The sequence below is a fragment of the Coturnix japonica genome, chromosome 9 (genome assembly GCF_001577835.2).
Source record: "Coturnix japonica isolate 7356 chromosome 9, Coturnix japonica 2.1, whole genome shotgun sequence".
NCBI classification, from domain to species: domain Eukaryota; kingdom Metazoa; phylum Chordata; class Aves; order Galliformes; family Phasianidae; genus Coturnix; species Coturnix japonica.
Window position 1 is genome coordinate 20,292,536 of NC_029524.1, and position 18,973 is coordinate 20,311,508.

General features: G+C 47.2%; 1 protein-coding gene across 3 annotated transcripts in view; it reads right to left on the bottom strand.

The window, feature by feature from the left end:
• Positions 1-6,310: 6,310 nt before the first annotated feature.
• Positions 6,311-18,973, bottom strand: part of TIPARP (TCDD inducible poly(ADP-ribose) polymerase) — a 31,292-nt gene continuing 18,629 nt past the window's right edge. For all 3 annotated transcript variants that reach the window (XM_015872106.2, XM_015872109.2, XM_015872105.1), the window contains 4 exons: positions 11,968-12,136; positions 11,270-11,451; positions 7,215-7,490; positions 6,311-7,055 (listed from right to left, as the gene is read on the bottom strand). In XM_015872106.2, coding sequence (XP_015727592.1) covers positions 6,608-7,055; positions 7,215-7,490; positions 11,270-11,451; positions 11,968-12,136 — 1,075 coding nt within the window. In that variant the 3' untranslated portion in view covers positions 6,311-6,607. The remainder of the gene's footprint in view (positions 7,056-7,214; positions 7,491-11,269; positions 11,452-11,967; positions 12,137-18,973) is intronic.

Sequence of the window (18,973 nt, forward strand, 5' to 3'; positions counted from 1 at the left end):
CATGGCTTCTAAAGCTCAACTTCTTACCGACGTGTCTCATTGGAGGAGCACAAATCTTCATACAGAAACATTTAAATGGCAAATAATCAATTTAAGAATGGAAAATGTTCTGTGGAGGAACAGAAAAGAGCAGAGAAGCTTTGGAAGATGGGGCTGCAGGGGAGGAAAGGGAGCGTTCAAACTGCATCCTCCGGCACTGGGAGGCCACACAGGAAACACATCTAGTGTTATTCTATCGTAACGTGGGAAAACCCAGCACCCATAGAGCAGAGAAGTGACGTCAGGCTGCAGGATCTCAAGGTTGTCCTTAAAAATACCAGTTCATTTTGTCATGGGATGGAGACTCACAGTCTTTCTCTGGAGATGAGCAGCCCCAGCAGCTCTGTGACCCTACAGAGACCTTCTTGGGGCTCCCCTGTACATGGATCCCTTGCCATCCCCTCTTTGGCAGCTGGGAAAGCAAAGTTTATGACAACTGCTGGTGCTTTTCCCTTGGAAACAGTAACTAAGGAAGTCACAGTGTGTGATGGAAGGTTGGGACCATGCGGTGGGATATGTGCACAGCTGCTGGCAGAGCACCTCAGATGGTTTTTCCAGAGGTCCAGTTATATATGGACACACCAATTCATTCCCAGAGCCAGGCTCATTAAAATTTGTTAACAAAGCACTTCAGCATGGCAACAGCCAGGATTGCTTTCCCACATTTGTCAGCATTCTTGTTAATGCACCAAACTGAGCAACTCCAAATGCAAACCACAGTCAGAAGGAGCCAACAAGGTCCTCCTGTGAGGGACTGCTCTGCTCTGGCCTGGCACAAGCCACTCTTGTTGATGCTAATTGGCCTGAGGGCATACGGAAAATGCACCCAGGGGACCAAGAGCAGTCACTGCCGTCCCTCGGCCTGCACCCCTGGCTCTGCAGGGCTGTTCTTTTATGGTGAGGGCAGTGAGGCACGGCCCAGGCCCTTCCCTCAGGCAGGGAGCAGCAGGCCATGGCGGGGCCTTCAACAGAACCCTGTGCTGGTGGCAGCAGCACAAGCTCCCGCATAACCGTGGGTTGTTCAGGACTGCTCTGAAGGAGATCCTGCCTCTTAGACATCTGGGCATGGTTTGCCTTGGCGTGCAAAACAAATGAAAACCTGCAGAGCATGGAAATATCAGTGCGATACCAGGCTTGATGCTTTCCATGAAGAAAAGAATTTAAATGCCTCACAAACTGTGACCTCATCCCCAACAGATTCACAGCTGCTTAAACCCTCACCCAGCATATGTGACACAGTGCAGAGAGGGTCTGTGGGGCTCTGCAGGAAGCGGATGGAGCCGGGCTGCCAGCACTGCGTCCCTGGGGGAGGAGATATGTGGGAAAATGGCAGCTTCCCGGGGAATGGAAGAGCAGGAGAAGCATGCGGGGTGGGCAGGGCACAGCAAGACCCAGCTGGAGGCACGTGGCTCTCAGGCAGGTCTTGCTGCCCTCTCGCTTGTGCACACTGAAACGCATTAGGGCACATCCCCCAAATTGCAGGTGTGTAGGCTGTAATTTAAGGGGTTGGGCAGCACACCTGCCTCATGTGTGTGCATCTCAATGTGGGAGCTGTGCGACAGCTGTTTGATAACACCCTGTTGTGGTCGTGCCCCAGGCATTGAGCAGGGCCTGTTGGAGATGAGCACAGCCACAGCCCCACGTCACCTCCCACGTCCTGCAGGACACCACCAGCACCCTCCAGCCTTGTACAGCAGGAGCTGACCCAGCCCCCGAGCTGCCGGCTCACCCCAAGCAATGTGCTGGTCTTGCTGCATAGCAAAGGTGCTGCTGGGGGCTGCTGCTGAGCTTGGGGAGGCATTGTGTGGAACAGTCGTACCCTGATAAATCACCATGTGCATTCCTAAAAAGTCATTTCCAGTTTCACTCTATGGAAAAATATCAGCAGGAGCCAGTCCAGGCAGCAGCACCATGGTTACCACTTCCTCTTGCACAAGGCCCCCTCCCAAAGCAATGGGGATGGAGATATCTGAGGATATCGGCAGCCTTTGGTTTGGGAATTATATGGAGCTCCCTCCTTCCATTGTGTGTGCGGATTCCCGAGGAAGCAATGATGAACACAGTGGAGCTGAGAGCCACAAAGCCTCTTGGTACAAGAAAGCATCACCTGGTTTTGCAGCCTCCTACTCATGATGGGACACAGCGGCTGCCCCAGGGGCTGGGTTTCTGTGCTTTCTGCATGCTCATTGTTTTCTGGCCATTGATTTCCAGTCACCAGTGACTTCCTTCCCACTTCCTGAAGCTTCTTCTCTCTTGCTCTCATTTTCTGCTTGTTTCTACCCTAGCATTTTTCCAATGGACATTTCCTTGCGCTCTCCATACCCTCCCTTCCCTGTTTCTGTTCCTGCTCCTTTCGCTCTCCCTTCCTCCTCACAAGAAGAAACCAGTTCTCACTTTTCTTAAATCACTTCCTAATTTCTTTTTGCCCTCTGTCTCCACCTCACCAGTGCTGCCAGCAGCTCTACATCCCCCTCAGCCCAGTGCTGGTCCTGGCTGGCTTTGAGTGCACAAGAGATGGAAGGGCTGTGCATAGCCTTTGCTTTCCAGCTAGATGTTCTGTGGGGCATCTGCCCTTGGAACGGGATGGCCTTTGAAATCCCTTCCAACCCAAACTAGTCTATGGTTCTATGATCCCAACCCTAAAAGGGGGCCCTGGTGAAATGACATGTAGCAGTCACATTGGGAACTTGGTGGCTCACAACCCAACACTAGCTCTGAACTTCCTTGTGTTTCACAAGCTGAGGGAGAAAACAAGAAGGCAACCCATGAAGGAGGAAGATGTCTTGTTGGGCCCTTGCTAGGACAGTGCTGCTGTTCCTCTTGGTCTGCACAGTGTGGCTCAATGAGAAGTGCAAAGAGCAGTCCTGGCAGAAGGGCAGCAGGGGTACCTGGCTGGATGCGACTCTGCAGGGAAGGACCTGCGGTCCTACTGGGCTGCAAGTAGAACACAAACCAACCCAGATGTTGCGGGGCCCAGAGCACTGCTGCTGTGAGGAGAGCTGAGAGCTTGGGCTGCTCAGCCTGAAGGAGGCTCAGGAGATCTCATCCATGCTGGTGTTGGGCTCAGGAACCCACCTCAGCTGCCCTGTAACAGCCATGGGCGTGCTTCAGCCACAGGGAGCAGAGGCAGCCCAGCAGGTCCCTCCGTGGAGGTGGCCCAGCTGCACCCGCCGGACCAGCACAGCCAGCTGCACACAGTGCAGAGGGGATGCATCCCTAATAGCAACAGGGCTGGGCTGAGTCATGGAGTGCAGGCTGCATGCCAGCGGGGCATGGGGACACATGAGGACACATCACCTGTGGTGCCCAGAGGGTTCTGTGTGCCAGTGTGGGAAATGAAGCATGGTCCTGATTCCATCACCATACACCAGCGGTGCCACCTGCATGGCACTCACATAGGGGCCATCAGTCCTCCTGGGGCCTGCAGGGAGGGATGCTGACAGCAAAGGTCACAGCAAGGTGGGGGTTTGGCCTCTGTTCCCAGGTAACAGCAATAGGACAAGAGGTGATGGCTCATGTTGCACTGGGGGAGGTTCAGGGTGGTTATTAGGAAACATTTCTTCTCTAAAAGAGTGGTGAGGCATTGGAACAGGCTGCTCAGGGAGTGGTGGGGTCACTGTCTGGAGACATTCCAGAACCGTGGAGATGTGGCACTGAGGGTCAGTGGGCACAGTGGGAGTGGGCTGGGGTTGGACTTGGTGATCTTGGAGGTCTTTTCCAACCTTAATGATTCTGCAGTTCTGATTCCAAGGATTCTTCCATCCTGTAGGATGCACTCAGCCAGGCTGCATCATGCCAAGAGCATGTTTGTGTGCTCACACACGGCGGCCTCTTCCCCTCCAGCATCCAGAAGCGAGAAGGGAGGGGAAATTCCTGGATGGGCAGCGCTGGGTGCAGGAGAAGCTCAACCACACAGCTGGGCTGGGACTCAGCCTCACAGCATGGCAGGCCCTTGAGTCCTCCAGACCAAGGCCAGGGGCAGCCCCCTCCACATTCTACAACACAGACTATGTCTTTCAGGGGGCTGCTGCAGGACCCAGCTGCCCAATGTGGGACAACCTCTGCTCCTGGAGGAGGCACAGCTTCACTCTGAGTGAGGTCTGGGAAACCCTTCTGTGCTGGGCAGAGTCAGAGGTGAGAAGATTGCACCAAGTCCCACAGCAAGATGAAACAAGACCAAGCGTGTACCAATAGGCAAGAACTCATTCCTTATGAAAGGGAAGAAAAGCAGATGACGATTTATAATCATCCAAGCATGTTTGAAACAGCTTGTACCCCTCTAGCAGGGGAAAAAAGGAGCCCAGCATACATGTAGGAAAGAACAATCCTTAGGTCAATCTGACACTGCTGTCCAGCAGATGGAAAAATGCTCTCATAACAGCACGCCTCACAGCCATCAGAGAAGAACTGAGAAGGTTTTTTGTTTGCTGCATTAGCATGGAGGTGATGCTGCTGACTGCTGCTGGCAGAGAAGCCCCAGTGGAAGAGATGTTGTCCAGCCAAGCTCCCAGTTCTCAATGCTGAGTGAGAACAACTGATTTCCAATTGAGGCTGGAAATTAGAGTGAACAATTGCGAAGTATTGTGAATGATTGCCCCAGGAGCTGGGGTACGTAATCCCAGATTTCTTGGCAAGTGACACTACTGAAAGCAGCACCAGAAAATTCAATCACTTGCTTATGCCATGGAAAAACCTGAAGCAGCTCAGCAGCCACAGCCCAGCACTGTGCAGAATGGACACAAAGGGGACAAATCCTGCCCAGCAATCTCAGTGCTGGCACAGGCAAAACTCAGATCACAACAACAGCAAGGGGAAGTGAGCAGGGTGGGAAATGCAGTAACAAGCGTTTCGATACTCCACCTGTGCTCACCAGCAGGAGTTTCAGGTCACTTGTATTTGTGTATGGCATTTCTATAGGTTTACAAACACACATGAACACACAGAGGAAGAACTGCAGTAGTTCCCTAGTTCCCAAGCCAGCAGGGGCACTCCCATTTGTAAGGCCTGGGTCAGGCCCATGCTCTTCCAGTTCTCCTAACAGAGATCACGAGTCCACTCCTACAGCCAGGAAATCCCGATGGCCATCAGAAAGAAGCATGGCAGAAGACTGAGTAGCTTTTAAAAGACAACAACCTAGGCTTTATCACCAGCCCCAACCCCCTGCCCCACAGCCCACCTTACCTTCCTGACATCTTTCCAGGACACCCCCCACACCAACACAACCCTCCTCCCCCAAGGCAAACACCCCCTACAGTGCCAAGAGCAGAGGCTGGGAGCTAATTGGAACCAGCTGCCTGAGTTCTGCCCCTCCTCCCACCTACAGGTGGTTGGACTGCTGCAGGTACAAGCAGGGTTAAGCCAGGTGGTACTGAGAAGAGCTCAAGGGCTCATCCTCCTGGGCAGCGCGTAGGGCTCTGAACCACTGACCTGTCCTCTGCACTCCTCCTGGCTGGGGGCACTTGCAACCGGCAGTCACTACTCTACTTCTTGTCCATATCACAGCTAAAGATACTGAGAAGCACCAAGCCAAGCAGAGATGCCTGGAAAACACAACAAAGGCCCTGATTAAATGAGTATAACGTGTTGACTATTACTTTAATATATCATTTGTTAACTCATTTAGTATCAGCTTAATTGACTGTAAAAGTAACATTAGCAAGAACTTTCATTCTTGACCAAATTTGAAACCTCATCAAAGAGAGGGTTTCTTTGAGGTTTCTTTTCCAATAAACCCACTTTGCAGAGCAGCTCTCCTTCAGCTCGGGACATCTGACCAGCAGTGGGAATTAGATTAGTAATTCAAACTACGAGCAACACGTTAGTTTGGTAATGTCTCCCAATCCTCTTGAAGTAGAACAGTAAAAAGAGTAGCTATGAGCATGTCTCATGTAGTAGACTTGGGATGGAAATTATCTGGTTTGGATTATCTAGGATGTAAGGAAACAGTCTCAAGACACAGCAGAGAAGGTTTACACTGGACATTAGGAAGAATTTCTTTACAGAGAGGTGGCTGAGCACTGGAACAGGCTGCCCAGGGCACTGCTGGAGTCCCTGTGCTTGGCAGTGCTTGAGGGACAGGCAGCCACAGCACTGAGTGCCATGAGCTCAGTGCTGGCACTTAGTGGGTCGGGTTGGATTTTGTGATCTGGAAGGTCCAACCCCACCTGGATGACTTCACCTAGCAATGCCCATTCATAAGACTTCAAGATCAGGGCACAGTTTTCTAGACGCTGCAATATGCACAGAACACAACTGAAATTACGCACGCAAATGCAATTTTAAACATGAATATTTACTAACATAAATAAACAGTGCTTTATAACAAAAGGCACAGATTTTCAACTATAAACAATGGAAAAATATTTACAGTTTGCACATCCATAATCACACAGAGAGTGCACGGTTGGTCACTTCAGATCTTCCTCTGCATGTTTAGATTCACCTCCTTGCAAACAAGTCATTTTATTCAGTTCTTTAATGGTTTTTTGTTGTTTTTTTTCCCCCCACAAAAACTGCTACAAATGTCTATAAGGGTTTATTAAAATGAATAACTTAGCAGCACAAGTTTTCAAATGGAGACAGTGTTGCTAACTTCTTCATACTGGATAATAAAATAAGGGTAGCTCTGATCATCGTTAAAAATGACAAAAATCTGAGGCTCAAAGTAATTGTCCACACAAGAGTCATAGAGGTCACTGGTAATGCTGCCCGGGTTGACAGGCGGAGGTCTCCTCATGGTGTGATTGCCCACGGTGTATCTCCCCGTCAGCACTTTAGCCAGGAACATGTAATGAACTCCTCTGGGTGACCTTTTGGAAAAGTTGTGAGAATAGCTTGCCTTCCTGGCAAAGTAACTGCCCTGTCCGAACATGGTGGCATGCTTCCCGCAGACGCGCGGGTCGAAGTTGTGCTTGCAGATACCATCCACCACATCCTGGGAGGTGCCATGGAACAAATGCCTTTCGTTCATTATCCTGTCAAGCCCAGTCATTTTCTTGGACATATATTCCTTTTTCCTGGAATAGAAAATGGAAACCGAAGATGAGAATTCATTGCAGATCTGTGAGCGAAGAGCAGTTTTCACTGCAGCTCGTCAAGCAAAGGGCATTGACATTATGCTCTGGAACATTAGGTGTAAGAGGAGATATGAGAACGCAGTACTTGCGTCATCTTACCTTTTATATTTCTCCCAAAGAAACTGATTTTGCACTCTCAGAATTTTCAAAATTTTATATTTGGTCTCTGGCACAGTTTTGTGAAACAGGTTATAAATGGTTCTATAGCTTTTATCTTCTTTCAGAACAGGCACTTGGATGAAGTCCTGAGATGGATCCATACTAATCCAGGTTTCAGGATAGAAGTTTGGAGAGGTAACAGCAGTTGGAGATAAGACATGTGAGGAAAGTGGTTCAGCTGATGGAGAGGGGACTGGAGAATTGCCACCCAGAGTCCTAGTTTGGGAAGAAGAACAAATTTACAACTGAACATTCTCAAACCAAACAGCTTCTCATCACAGTTATTGGGTCACCAATGTTTCTTAACAATCTCTGCTCTTTGATTCTGTAACCATTTACATGACCACAATGCTCGTTTAAAACAATTATGTCAGCTATTTCTTCTCTTTTAATAACTCCTGCATCCATCCAAACTAATAATAAAACCCCGAGTTTCCAGCATGCAGCTCCACTTGGGAAAATCTTACCAGCTGGCGGTGATTTAAAAGCTCATTATAATCTTTACTGTTCAGATTCTGGGGCGGAGGGGTGGTTATAAACTACATAAGAGGCAGAACGCTATCAAACACAAACATTTTATAAGCAGGTAGTAAACTATTACTTATTTTAAGTAAGACATACAGAATCAGAAGAGAAGAATAATTTGGCAGCATTTGACTTAATTTCCCTAGTCTACAACACAAGGAGCAGAAACATTTTCTCGCAGAGCATAACAAATATTCATGATTAATAATATTTACAGGCAAAAGCTGCATATATTTCACTACATTATGTAGAAGAAGGGATTGTGTTTGCAGTGCTACTCAGGACTGTACTGTTTTCATTTGCACAGGCCAGATGTTGATTTGCATTTGCAGTTCCTTATTTCCATGTGAGAGCAGACTCTCCTTTTGGGAGTGCTGCCAGGTAAGAGGTCAGCAATGGTAGAAGGGAGGCCATCTGCCTCTAATGCTTATGGCAGAAAAGCACCGTGTGCACCAGAAAAGGGCCACACCTTGGCAAAATCAAGTTGATATGGATGCAGGTTGTGGCACAGGCAAGACTGCATTCTTAATGTCTACCTGCACCACCGTGGAATTGTTCATGCTTTTGAACCTGCTAAATTTAGATAAAGAGTACGGCATTTGTGGCTTATATTCACCTGATTATAATCTGAACATGCAAGCTTTGCTCAGCTGAATAATCCTTACTTATTGGAGTTCTCCCACTTACGTCAATGCAAATACTTTGAACATGTAAAGCTTGCAGGTTCAGGCTCTGGTTTTCAATCTGTAAGCATATATATCTTCAGCTCATGAGGCTGGCGAGGTGGCAGGAACACAATGAACTCTCTCAGCCTTAAGCAGATGAATATATTGCTCAAGTGTTCTCGCAGAAAAGGTTTGCTACCGACTCCGGGACCGACCCAAAGTGATGACAAATAAGTGAAGAGCAGTGAGAAGCATCCAGCTCTTGTTAGGAAAGATTACAAAGTGACAGGGGGGTTTCTACTGTCTGACTCAGGAGACACAAGACAAACCCTGTCTCCACACAGCACAGCTCATCTTAACCATGCCCATGACATTTCTCAGGTCACTTGTTTTCTCATAAAACATCATAGCCAAAGCATAAGGAGAAGATTTGTTCTGCCTAGGGGGCAAGAGGAAGAGCAAACTTTGCGCATTCACCTTGGGCAAGCGGAGGTTTGACAACACCCAAGGCCAAATCCCACCTCCCTCAGGATACGCAATTGCATTTAGTGCATAGGCACAGCAGGCAAACAAGACTCCCTGCCCCTTCTTTGTCAAAGGAAGTTTGCTGGGGAGCAAACTCTCTCAGCTCTGCTAAAGGCAAAGTTATTTCCACAGAGTGAATCTTCAAGAATCAGACATCTGTTCCAGTGCTGTTGTGGCTGAAAGGCCCATTTGTTCCCAAGGTATACCAAAAACAGAGCAACTTCTGATTGACCTTGCTCGTTAGCCTGCTTTCTCTGCAGAGCCAACATAATTACCTAGAGAAATAACGATTTACTGTTATTTACATCCTAGCTACAGAAATATCAATTTAAGTTGCCTTTAAGGATATTTAAACTCTGATACGTGAGCCTGAAAGAACCTCATGAGAGTTTTTGCGTGACCTAGTAACAATTCCATGCAATTTTCTGATTGCTTTTGAGCTTTCGGGTCTACAGGTACAGTGGTGTGTGTGCCTGTTTTTAAATAGACACATTTGATTTCAGAACCAGAGGCGGTTAACTGTAATACCGCTCACACTACTCAAAGCAGAAATACTCCACAAAACTGTTCACGTGGCTTCCACCGGCTGCTCAAAGCTGAACAGAGATTTCAGCTCATTTGCATGGATTTGACTGAACTCAAACTTCTTCTTACTGTTTATTAACAGCTTAAAGAGACCAGAAGATGGCTTTTTCTAAAAACGATTATTAAAACAGCAGTTACAATATTCTACTGTGGTTTTACAAAGTTAGTTCTTTTCATCCTAAAGTCAGCTGAGAACCTCACTCACACTCGGGCTGAAGGAGCAAGTGCAAAATAACAGTAAGTTGTGGATTAATGAGTAAGTCAGCAGGCACAACAAAAACCCTGCATCCTTTGGTGTACTTTGTTCATCCATTCTGAGTAATATAACTTATGTGCGAGCATGTATTATACAAAGGAAAGCAGTAAAAAGTCAGCATTTGTTTGACAGCATTGCTGTCACACATTCACCACTGTTTCCATTCCAGCGCTCTTGAACATTTATAACTGATACAAGCAGGTGGGGGGGAAACCCTGCAGGTGGGGAACACTGTGTGATACGTGCTGGCAAACACTGGCTTTTTAAAGACATTTCCCATTGATATTAAAGACACTCTTCTGGTCCCTATTGACACCTGCTGGATTTTTAAGTCAGAATTATGAGGACTTCAGATAAAAAATAAAAAGAATGAGGTTTGTGGCAGAACAACAGGAATTTTAGAGCTGAAATTTAGATCTGGTAGTTCTGGCCCAGCCCTCGGAGGATCAGAACCCTCAACAGCCCACTAAAGTTATTGGGAATTACATAATTTTAGCATCTTTCAAAACCACAGACTTCAACTGTAATAAAATCAATAAAGTCACTGTTGGTAAAACATCAGGGAAATAACTTAAACCCTTATATTTCAGTAAGATCAGAACCATAATTGCTATACCCAGAAAGTCCGTGTTTGCTCATTTCATCTGCATCCTCCAAGTACCTCTTCAATTACTTTTGGTTTTCCAAAAGCCACATCTAAAAACATATCTAACAGCCACTTGTTCTGTGGCTCAATTCACTTTCACCTTGCAATTAGATGCTCTAACAACCCTGTAAGCTAACGAGCATTCTAGCCCTAATGCAGCAGTTAAATCTCCTTTGATTGGCCCAGCATGCCAAGCTTCCACTCAGACTAATGACTTCCACCCCTTTGCTAGCAGGACAATATGTTCCTAACTACTGAACTCTGACAATAATGTTTCCAGCTGTGCTGGTGAGATCACAAAAATGGCATTTTTATGAATTGTAATCAAAAATGACTACAATGCAACACTTTCCTCGCTGCCTTTGATGGTAAACATGTTCACCCCCCCTTGAGATGACAATAAAACCAAGGAATGCTTTAATTGTGCTTGAAAATTATAGAATGTTTTTGAGCACTCATTTTTATGGGACCTAGAAGTGATGGCCTGGCAGTCACCACAGTGAGTGAAAGGCTGAAAGCTGGACAACAGTTTGGCAAGCATAAAGTACATCTGGGCTTCTGATGTTCTGAGATCCAAAAGGTATAACAGAGCCTTCAAATAACAGAGACCAGCGGTGAGGTGTTACTCAGATAACACTTGCCTTGAGAAGTATTAAGTGAGTAGCTGCCAATGCAGACAAGCATTTTTCTACAAAATGATACCTGTTCCCTTCTCATATCCCAATGAACACAATTCTCATGGACAGACCAGCACGAGAAACACACAAGGTTTCAATTCTGCTGGGATACGTACTGTAAGAACGGCATCAGCACAACGCAGGAGCGAAGAAGCGGTCTTCTCTTGATTTCTCTTCTGAAGCACGCATTCTGCTGGAACCCATCTTTGATGTTTAAGATATACTGGTTATGCCAGGTCACAAAGCGGACCTCCTTCAGACCTCGGCAGCTGGCTTCTTCTATCAACCGTACAACAGGCTGTTGCAAGAAAACAGAAAGCATACACGTGATAAATTATGTGTTCAAAGTGAGTATTTCTCCCAGGCACCTCAAGCAGTCCCTCTATCCAATCCCTTCTCCTCTCTCTTTCCCTTGCTCTGAAGCACACGGGCCACTGAAAGATTCAAAATATTCTGTACTCATGTGTGGCTCTGGTCAGCCACAGATGAGCCCTTAACTACCACAGGTATCTAAAAGGCTTAATGGAGAGCAGATAGAAACACTCTGGTTTTGTGCTGGTTTTGTCTCACACCAATGCGTTTAACAGTGGATGTAGTTTATGTGACCACATTAGGGGTTAAAGAGATGGACAACAGAAGACAGAAGGCTTATTTAAAACCTGGTACAGAAAACTGTTCATTAAAGGACAATGGTAACTTTCCAAGTTGTTCAAAGAGAAAGCAGACTGAAAATGCGCGTGTTGCTTATAGCACAAACTGCATGGATAGATCTGTGGTACAGCCCAAGAGCAGGACTTTGGAAGATGCCAAATACCTCCGAGTATTCCCTCCAGACGAAATGGTCCCTGCAGAAGTACTTCCAGACCGTGTAGTAGTTGGAGCTGGAGCTGGGACAGGATGGTGTGGACAGTCTCCGCATTTGGTCAAACTCAACAGTTTCGTATAACTTCATGACATTCAAATCCACCCAGAACTCATGTCCCCTGGAAGCACAAATAAAGAGAAATATAGAACTCTCACTTTCTGTAATCCGTTACAATTATCTGAGATAGTGCAGGACACAGCCCCAACTCACGCAGTGCTCCCCAGAGGCCGGATGTGCCCACAGCCAGTCCCACAACCAGAGGATGCTCCATGCTCCGCATGGAATGTATGCCAGGACAAAGCAGGGCCAACTAACTGTTCACAAGGCTCTGTGGAGCAGCAGTGAAAAACCACGGTCTGCAGCAGAGAACAGCCCAGACCCAAACCCAGCAATCTTCCTCACCCAGCGACGTTCATTCCATATGCATGAACGCTGCACAAGGCAGTACACGTATCCCTGGCATTTTGAACATACTACCTAAGTAAATGCATCACACGACCGCATTGGATGAAGCAACTACACGCTATTCAAAAGGCTATTCTTGTGAAAGTTACTGCTTCAGGGAAGAAAAGAAAATGCAAATGTCTCCAGATGAGGAGCATCTGCTGCCAACCCACCAGGGAGCTCAGCATCTTTCATCATGTGCAACAGAAGAGAACCAGTGCAATGCAAAAAGGAGACATGAGTTTGCTATTAGAGAGCTGATGCTGAGGAATATCAGCTTATTTTGAGTACACGTATTGCTGCTATAAAAACAATGCTAACGTGCAACTGCCTTGAAGTGACTGGAGCTTTCAAAAGGACACAGAACACAGTGGTGCTGTGGATGAAGAACCAGAATGAGCCTTCTATCTAAAGGAAACTTCAACTGCCTCTCCTTTGCACTTAACAATGAATGAGCAGAGTGGCTCAGCAAACAGCTTCTAACGTTGGTTTATGAGTTGGTGTTGAAAGATGCATCAAATTAAAACAAAAATCCCCAATTGCTGGCTTAGCAGCAAACAGGAACTTAGAACACAGAATTAAAGAAGCTGAAAGATATGACAGTAACAGCACTCACTCTCTTTAGAACTTATTTTAGACATGACTGTATTTCCAAAATAACACAGTCCACATAATTAGTTTTCTACTTGTATAATCTCTACAGATTGTCATCTTAGCGCTACTGGAGTGAAGAGATGGACTTGTTGCTAGGTCCTGACTCAGGACCCCCAGATACCTCTGCCTGTTGTATGAAGCAAACAAAGTACTCACCAGTAGAAGAGCTCAGGGCTCAAGCATTCATTCCGTTGTAGTAGGCTGTGACGTGACAGGACCTCCCCTGCTCTGTGATTGCATCATAGGTGGAGGTCCTGTCACGTCACAGCCCGAGTGTTCGTGCACACCTACTACAACACCATTCCCACCTTGATCTGTTTTCAAGTCAAACATAACAGGGTTCTCCTACTCCAAAGATCTGTGACCTTTCAAAAAGCACAAAGAAACAGAAGGACTTGTCTCCATAGATGTTATTTGCCTTGAAAGATGGTAACCAAGAGTTTATGTGAAGTTATTACAGTTCTGTGTGTTGCATGTGGTATAACCAGATCAGACAATGAAAAAACACTTGGAGTGGTTTTGTGTTGATGCAGAGCTAAGGAAAAGGATGGGGTTCTTTACTATGGGGTGGGGTACTTTACTAAGTTCTTTGCTCTGAGAGTGGTGAGGTGCTGGAACAGCTGCCCAAAGGGGCTGTGGATACCCCATCCCTGGAGGTGCTCAAGGTCAGGTTGGATGAGGCCCTGGGCAGCCTGGTCTAGTATTAAATATGGAGGTTGGTGGCCCTGCATGTGGTTGGGGGTTGGAGTTTTTGATCCTAGGATCCTTGATCTGAGCCATTCTGTGATTCTATGAACAACTGTCAGAAATCTTTAGTTTTGAAGACTGGAAAACAAATTGTGCAGGCACTTGAGACACAGGTGGCTGCTGGTACATCAGTGGGGCATCTAAGATGTGCTCAGCTCTGCTGTAACACAACTCCAGCAGGCACCTGGAGCTGAGAGGCACAGCAGTGAGAATCCAAGCAATGCAGCGAAGGAACCCAGTGGGAGGACAAACACTGGTTGAGATGAACACAGGGTGGGCTGCTTTTCCTCCCGCTTTTCCTGCAGAGTAAGCAGATCTCTGGGACAAACTCCCCAGGCCTCTGGCTTGATGGTGCATATGCAAAATATTTTGCACGTACATTTCTAACTGCAAAGCAATTGAGGAACTGCAGGGTTTGCACAGCGTTCTGCTAGGAATCCGAAAACCTCACATACCATTCCAGCAAAACACGTTGCTGTCAGCTCTTTTTCTACAAGAACGAAACCTACTGGCAGCTGAGTTGGTATCTACCCATCTCATGAGGCTCTGTTTGAGACTGACCCGGCAGGCAGCTGGCGAGGGCCTGCACAGAAAATAGCTTCTCTGGAAGCTGAGTGATTTTCTGTGAAACCTGCACAGAATTTGCCAGATTCTCATTACCAAAAAACGCAGCGATTCTCTTCGCTGCTTGGAATTTTTTACATTTTTGCAGCTTGCTGTTTCTGCCTCTCCTCTGTCAGAGGCATCTCCCTGTAAGCAAGTTGAGGACAGGCAGTCCCTGCTGACCAGTGCGTGCTCACAATTCACTGCAAGCCAAACCTGGGCACCGCGCACCCAACCAGCTCCTTGCACACTCAACCAGCTCCTTGCACACCCCTGCTGACCACATGTGTGTGACCTCAATCTGAACACAAAACAGTAAGTCCTCTTGTTTCCTCATCTTGAAAGAGCCATGTTCAACCCATTGGATCATAGGGCTCAGAGCCACCCAGAGCACAAGGAGCATCCTCTGGTTCCTGGGCACACAGGGCTGCCTTCCTGCTGCCCCACTCAGCCCCAGCTGCACGAAGCTCACCTGCAGGAACAGCGACAGGTGAGAACCCAGGAGGCTCTAATTAGTTCTTGGTAAAAAAAAAATGCCATCATGCAACTTCTGACTTGCATACAACATAAACATTGCTGTGGTGTCCTCTGCCCACTGCCCTGGGAGCAGGGAAAGGCTCTGCCGTTTCTTGCAGGATGTAACCCAGCCCAGTTTTACTGAAACTCAAACTTCCATCAAAATGGGGATGCTCCAAAAAAGCTATTTTTATTGGCAAAGCTAGTGGATGGTTTGGATTGCTGCTTCCCACCCATTTTAATGGAAAATGGAGCATCTGAACGCCCTGAAATCTGCACAAGTGCTTTCTTTTTCCATGAGCACTTCAACTACAAATGTATAAATGCCCCACATTTCCTGCCTAACATCGGCTAGAATAACACTATTTTATACAGCAGAAAATCTTAGACTAATTCATATTTCAGCATCTGAAAAACACACTGCGTGTCAAACAGCCACCTGAATTTATTTATTTTTTTTGCAATCAAAATGCTGAAAATAAGGATATATATTCCTCTGCTAAAAGTCCCAACTCACATAAAACACATTATCTCAGTATTTATTTGCACTCCTGAACAGATTCCATCTCTATGCAGGGATATGAACTTTTCAGATGACAACACTGAGTGGCATTCATGCTCTGAAATCCTAAAATATATTTAGCAAAGATGTTTAATAATAGCTCTTTGGTTAAAGCACTTCCTCTGCATATTAAAAAGCCTATTACCAGCTTACATAATGCAAAGCCATGGCAGAAAAATGAACTGTGATTACAGCGGGCGTTGCGTGCTTCCATCCCTGCGTGCAGCTTTAAGACGCTGGTGATGAAAGCAGAAGCGACAACTGCACTTCTCAAGGCCCAATGCAGGGCACAGACCCCAAACCCAGGGCTCAAGAAAAGACTGCTGGATGCTCAAGGTTATGTCTGATACGCTCTTTGGCATAACATCACTTTCTCTTTGGTGCTGTGTGATGGGTTACTGCTTCTGAGGCACCGCGTATACATTGAGCAGCAGGTGCAGATTTAAAGGGAAGGATGGAGCAGGACAGCCTGAAGCCGGTAACAAAGCAATGCTCTTTCTACAGTGTTTCCCAGCTGAAAGACTATTAAATTTCTCTGCAAACAACACAAAACTTCCTGCTGCTGAAGCAGAGATTGCCACCCCCACTCCACCTCATGGGAGACTTCAACAGCTTCCCAAAGCCATGCAGATCTGCATGAGGTGGGAATGGAGACTGCTGGACAACACCTCTCCAACAAGGGGCCTCGTAAACACCTCCCTTCATGAAATAACGCAGTCAGTGGAGCTATTCTCATTTAGGAGTCATCGTGTTGAACCCTGTTCAGGATACAGCACGCAAAGAACCAAATTTGGCACTGTGTAACAGCAACAGCTCACAATAAACTTCCACAAGTGCCCTCAAAAGCAGAACCTGGCTCCTGAGAAGTTCAGTCTTCGCTGTAACCGACCTACAAGAGCCAACACAATGGCAAAAGCTCTCACACACACAGAGCTGGCCAAGCACCGAGCAACAGCACTGCAGGCTGCTGGGCAACAAAGGCCCAAGGAAACACGGGTGCTCGGGCGCAGCTTCGCTTTGATTTCTTCTGAAGAACCTCAGCCTCACGTGAACCCTGTGCGCTGTTTCCACAGAAGTTCTGTAATTCTCATGTACAAATGGGTGACTAGAAGAAACAGCCTTTGCAAGTGCTATGAAAAAGCATGCGGTTTCAAGCTCTCCCAAGTACAGTTACATGTCATGCACCTTACCACAAACACAGCTCGCAGAAAAACAAAACACAGCGATCAACAAAGGGCTGTGCAGGAAATGAAACTTGGTTCCCATCAGAACAGCTGTGACACTGAGAGCCAAACACTATTAGATGATGAAACTGTCCGTTTTCTCTCTGACTAAGCTGGTTCCTCTCCGCACCAGCAACAACCTGAAAGCCACTCAAGGGAGTAAACAAACCTAAAAGATCCAAGCAGGTATGGGAGCGTTTTGTAGGTAAGTGTGCAACTAGTCCAACCCAACCCTGTTCCTATGGGAGCTGCAAGTCAGGCTGGTACGTTGCCCACTGAGCCCACCTTGGTTGTACTTCACCTCACTTGCAGCCAGCACTTGTTTGGAGCTGCAGGTTTCAGTCCAGCTTCAGGGGGGTATCAGATGTGCTAGAGCACTGTCACCTGTAGTGGGGTCCCTTAGTAAGAGCTCTCTGCTTTAAACATAGGTACAGCAGTCGCAGCCAAAATTTGTTCCATTCCAGCCCCAAACTGATTCAATCGCAAGCAGCAGCAGTGAGGGCCTGGCTAACACCCGAGGGTGGGCACAACCTCACAGAGCAGCAACAGAAACACAGGCAGATCCTGCCCAGCTGCTTGGAGAAGCACCTTTCTGCACCGAGCAGCAGCACGCCAGGGCAGCGTGAACATGAGCTGGCAAACACAAGCCTGCGGTCTCGATCTTATCAGCATCTCTGCGTTCTGACACTGAACCGAGAGGGGCAGCAGGTGACAGGGCAGGAAATTAACTTGGTGTTTTACTTAATTGGTTCCCTCCTCATGTGGCAACGCTTCTCTTGGCTGTAAGGAAGACATGGGAACGAAAGAAGCTACAGAAAAAGCTACAACTCAAGGCTCCATTATAGAGGGAGAAAACCTAAACCATACGAATCCACATTTTTCTATCAATACAGCAGCTTCACTGCTTTTCCCAGCCCTCACCAAAACTAGCTGAGGACTTCAGAAAGGCAGGTTTTCCTGCCTGGGCCACCTGCATTGCATTGTTTGCTGACTTTCAAAGCAGGAGGATCCACCTGACTGAGATTCATCACTCTGGAACACATTGAGCCCAACACTGCTGAGGTGAGGGCCTGGCCCCAGACCAAGGCCCATGCGGGTCCCTGCACACACAGCCCCAGGAGCTCACTGATGGCCGCTGCTGGCAGCCAGGGAGGCACTGGGTTAAAATGCTCCTTCCTGGGAGCTGTGGTTCTGTTCTGCCAGTCCGTAGCAGTGAGGATGTCAAACACATTCACAGCTTTCCAGGACTCCTGCATGCACCACACGTCATGATGTGAATGCCAGTCCTCTCTTCTCTGCAGCAGAGGAGCATGGATGTCCTTGCCTGGGGTGGCCTGCTGCTTTCAGAGCTCTGCTCCCCGCACAGAGGGGAATGTGTTTCACAGAAGGTTGTTTTGTTCAATTCTTTCTGTCAGTGCAATGACAGAAAGCAGCCATAAAAGCCATCAGCTGAGCTTGCTGCTGACCCAGGCGCTGCGATGGACAGAGCTCTACAACCCCAAGCTTTTACTTACAAGATGCATTTTCACAGACTGGAAGATGCTGCTCAAAACACCATAAATGCTGCACGAGTAACAAAATGATCAGTTCTGACTACACTGAAACTACAGCTGAAACTACAGTTTCAATGACTTTTACTCCACCTTTGAAGAGCAAGTTTGAAAATGTAACAAATAGAAGATGTTTTTGTTCTTTATTTGGATATTTGTCGGGGTCAGGAGTTCACAGCGTTCGTTCTGGAGACAGCAGAGCACAGCCCTGAGCAGCAGCAGAGCTGGGAGAAAGGGATTTGCTTTCACAGTGCTGCACCGCCAGTGCAACAAGCCTAAAGCCTTCTTTCAAAACCTGCTGCATGTACACAGCTGTGATGTGCTCAGAGTTCTATCCAGCCCCAGGAGTCAGCTACCGAGAAATACCTCCCGGATTCGTGACGAATAACAAAACTGCATCAATTTCCTCAATGCTTTCCATGAAGCGCCTGTATAAAGCCAAGCCTTGTGCTCACTAGTGACCACCAAGTCCAGCCATCTCAGCTCCCAAACACCCCATGCTGCACAGACAGCACCCCCAGACACGCTTTTTTGTGTAGCACAAAATAGCACATTTTGTCATTACTGCTTAAATTCCTGCCGGGTTCAACAAAGCCGTGCAGCAGCCAGGAAGGAGCTCCATGATCGCTGCCCTTGCTAACCAAATAATTCTAACA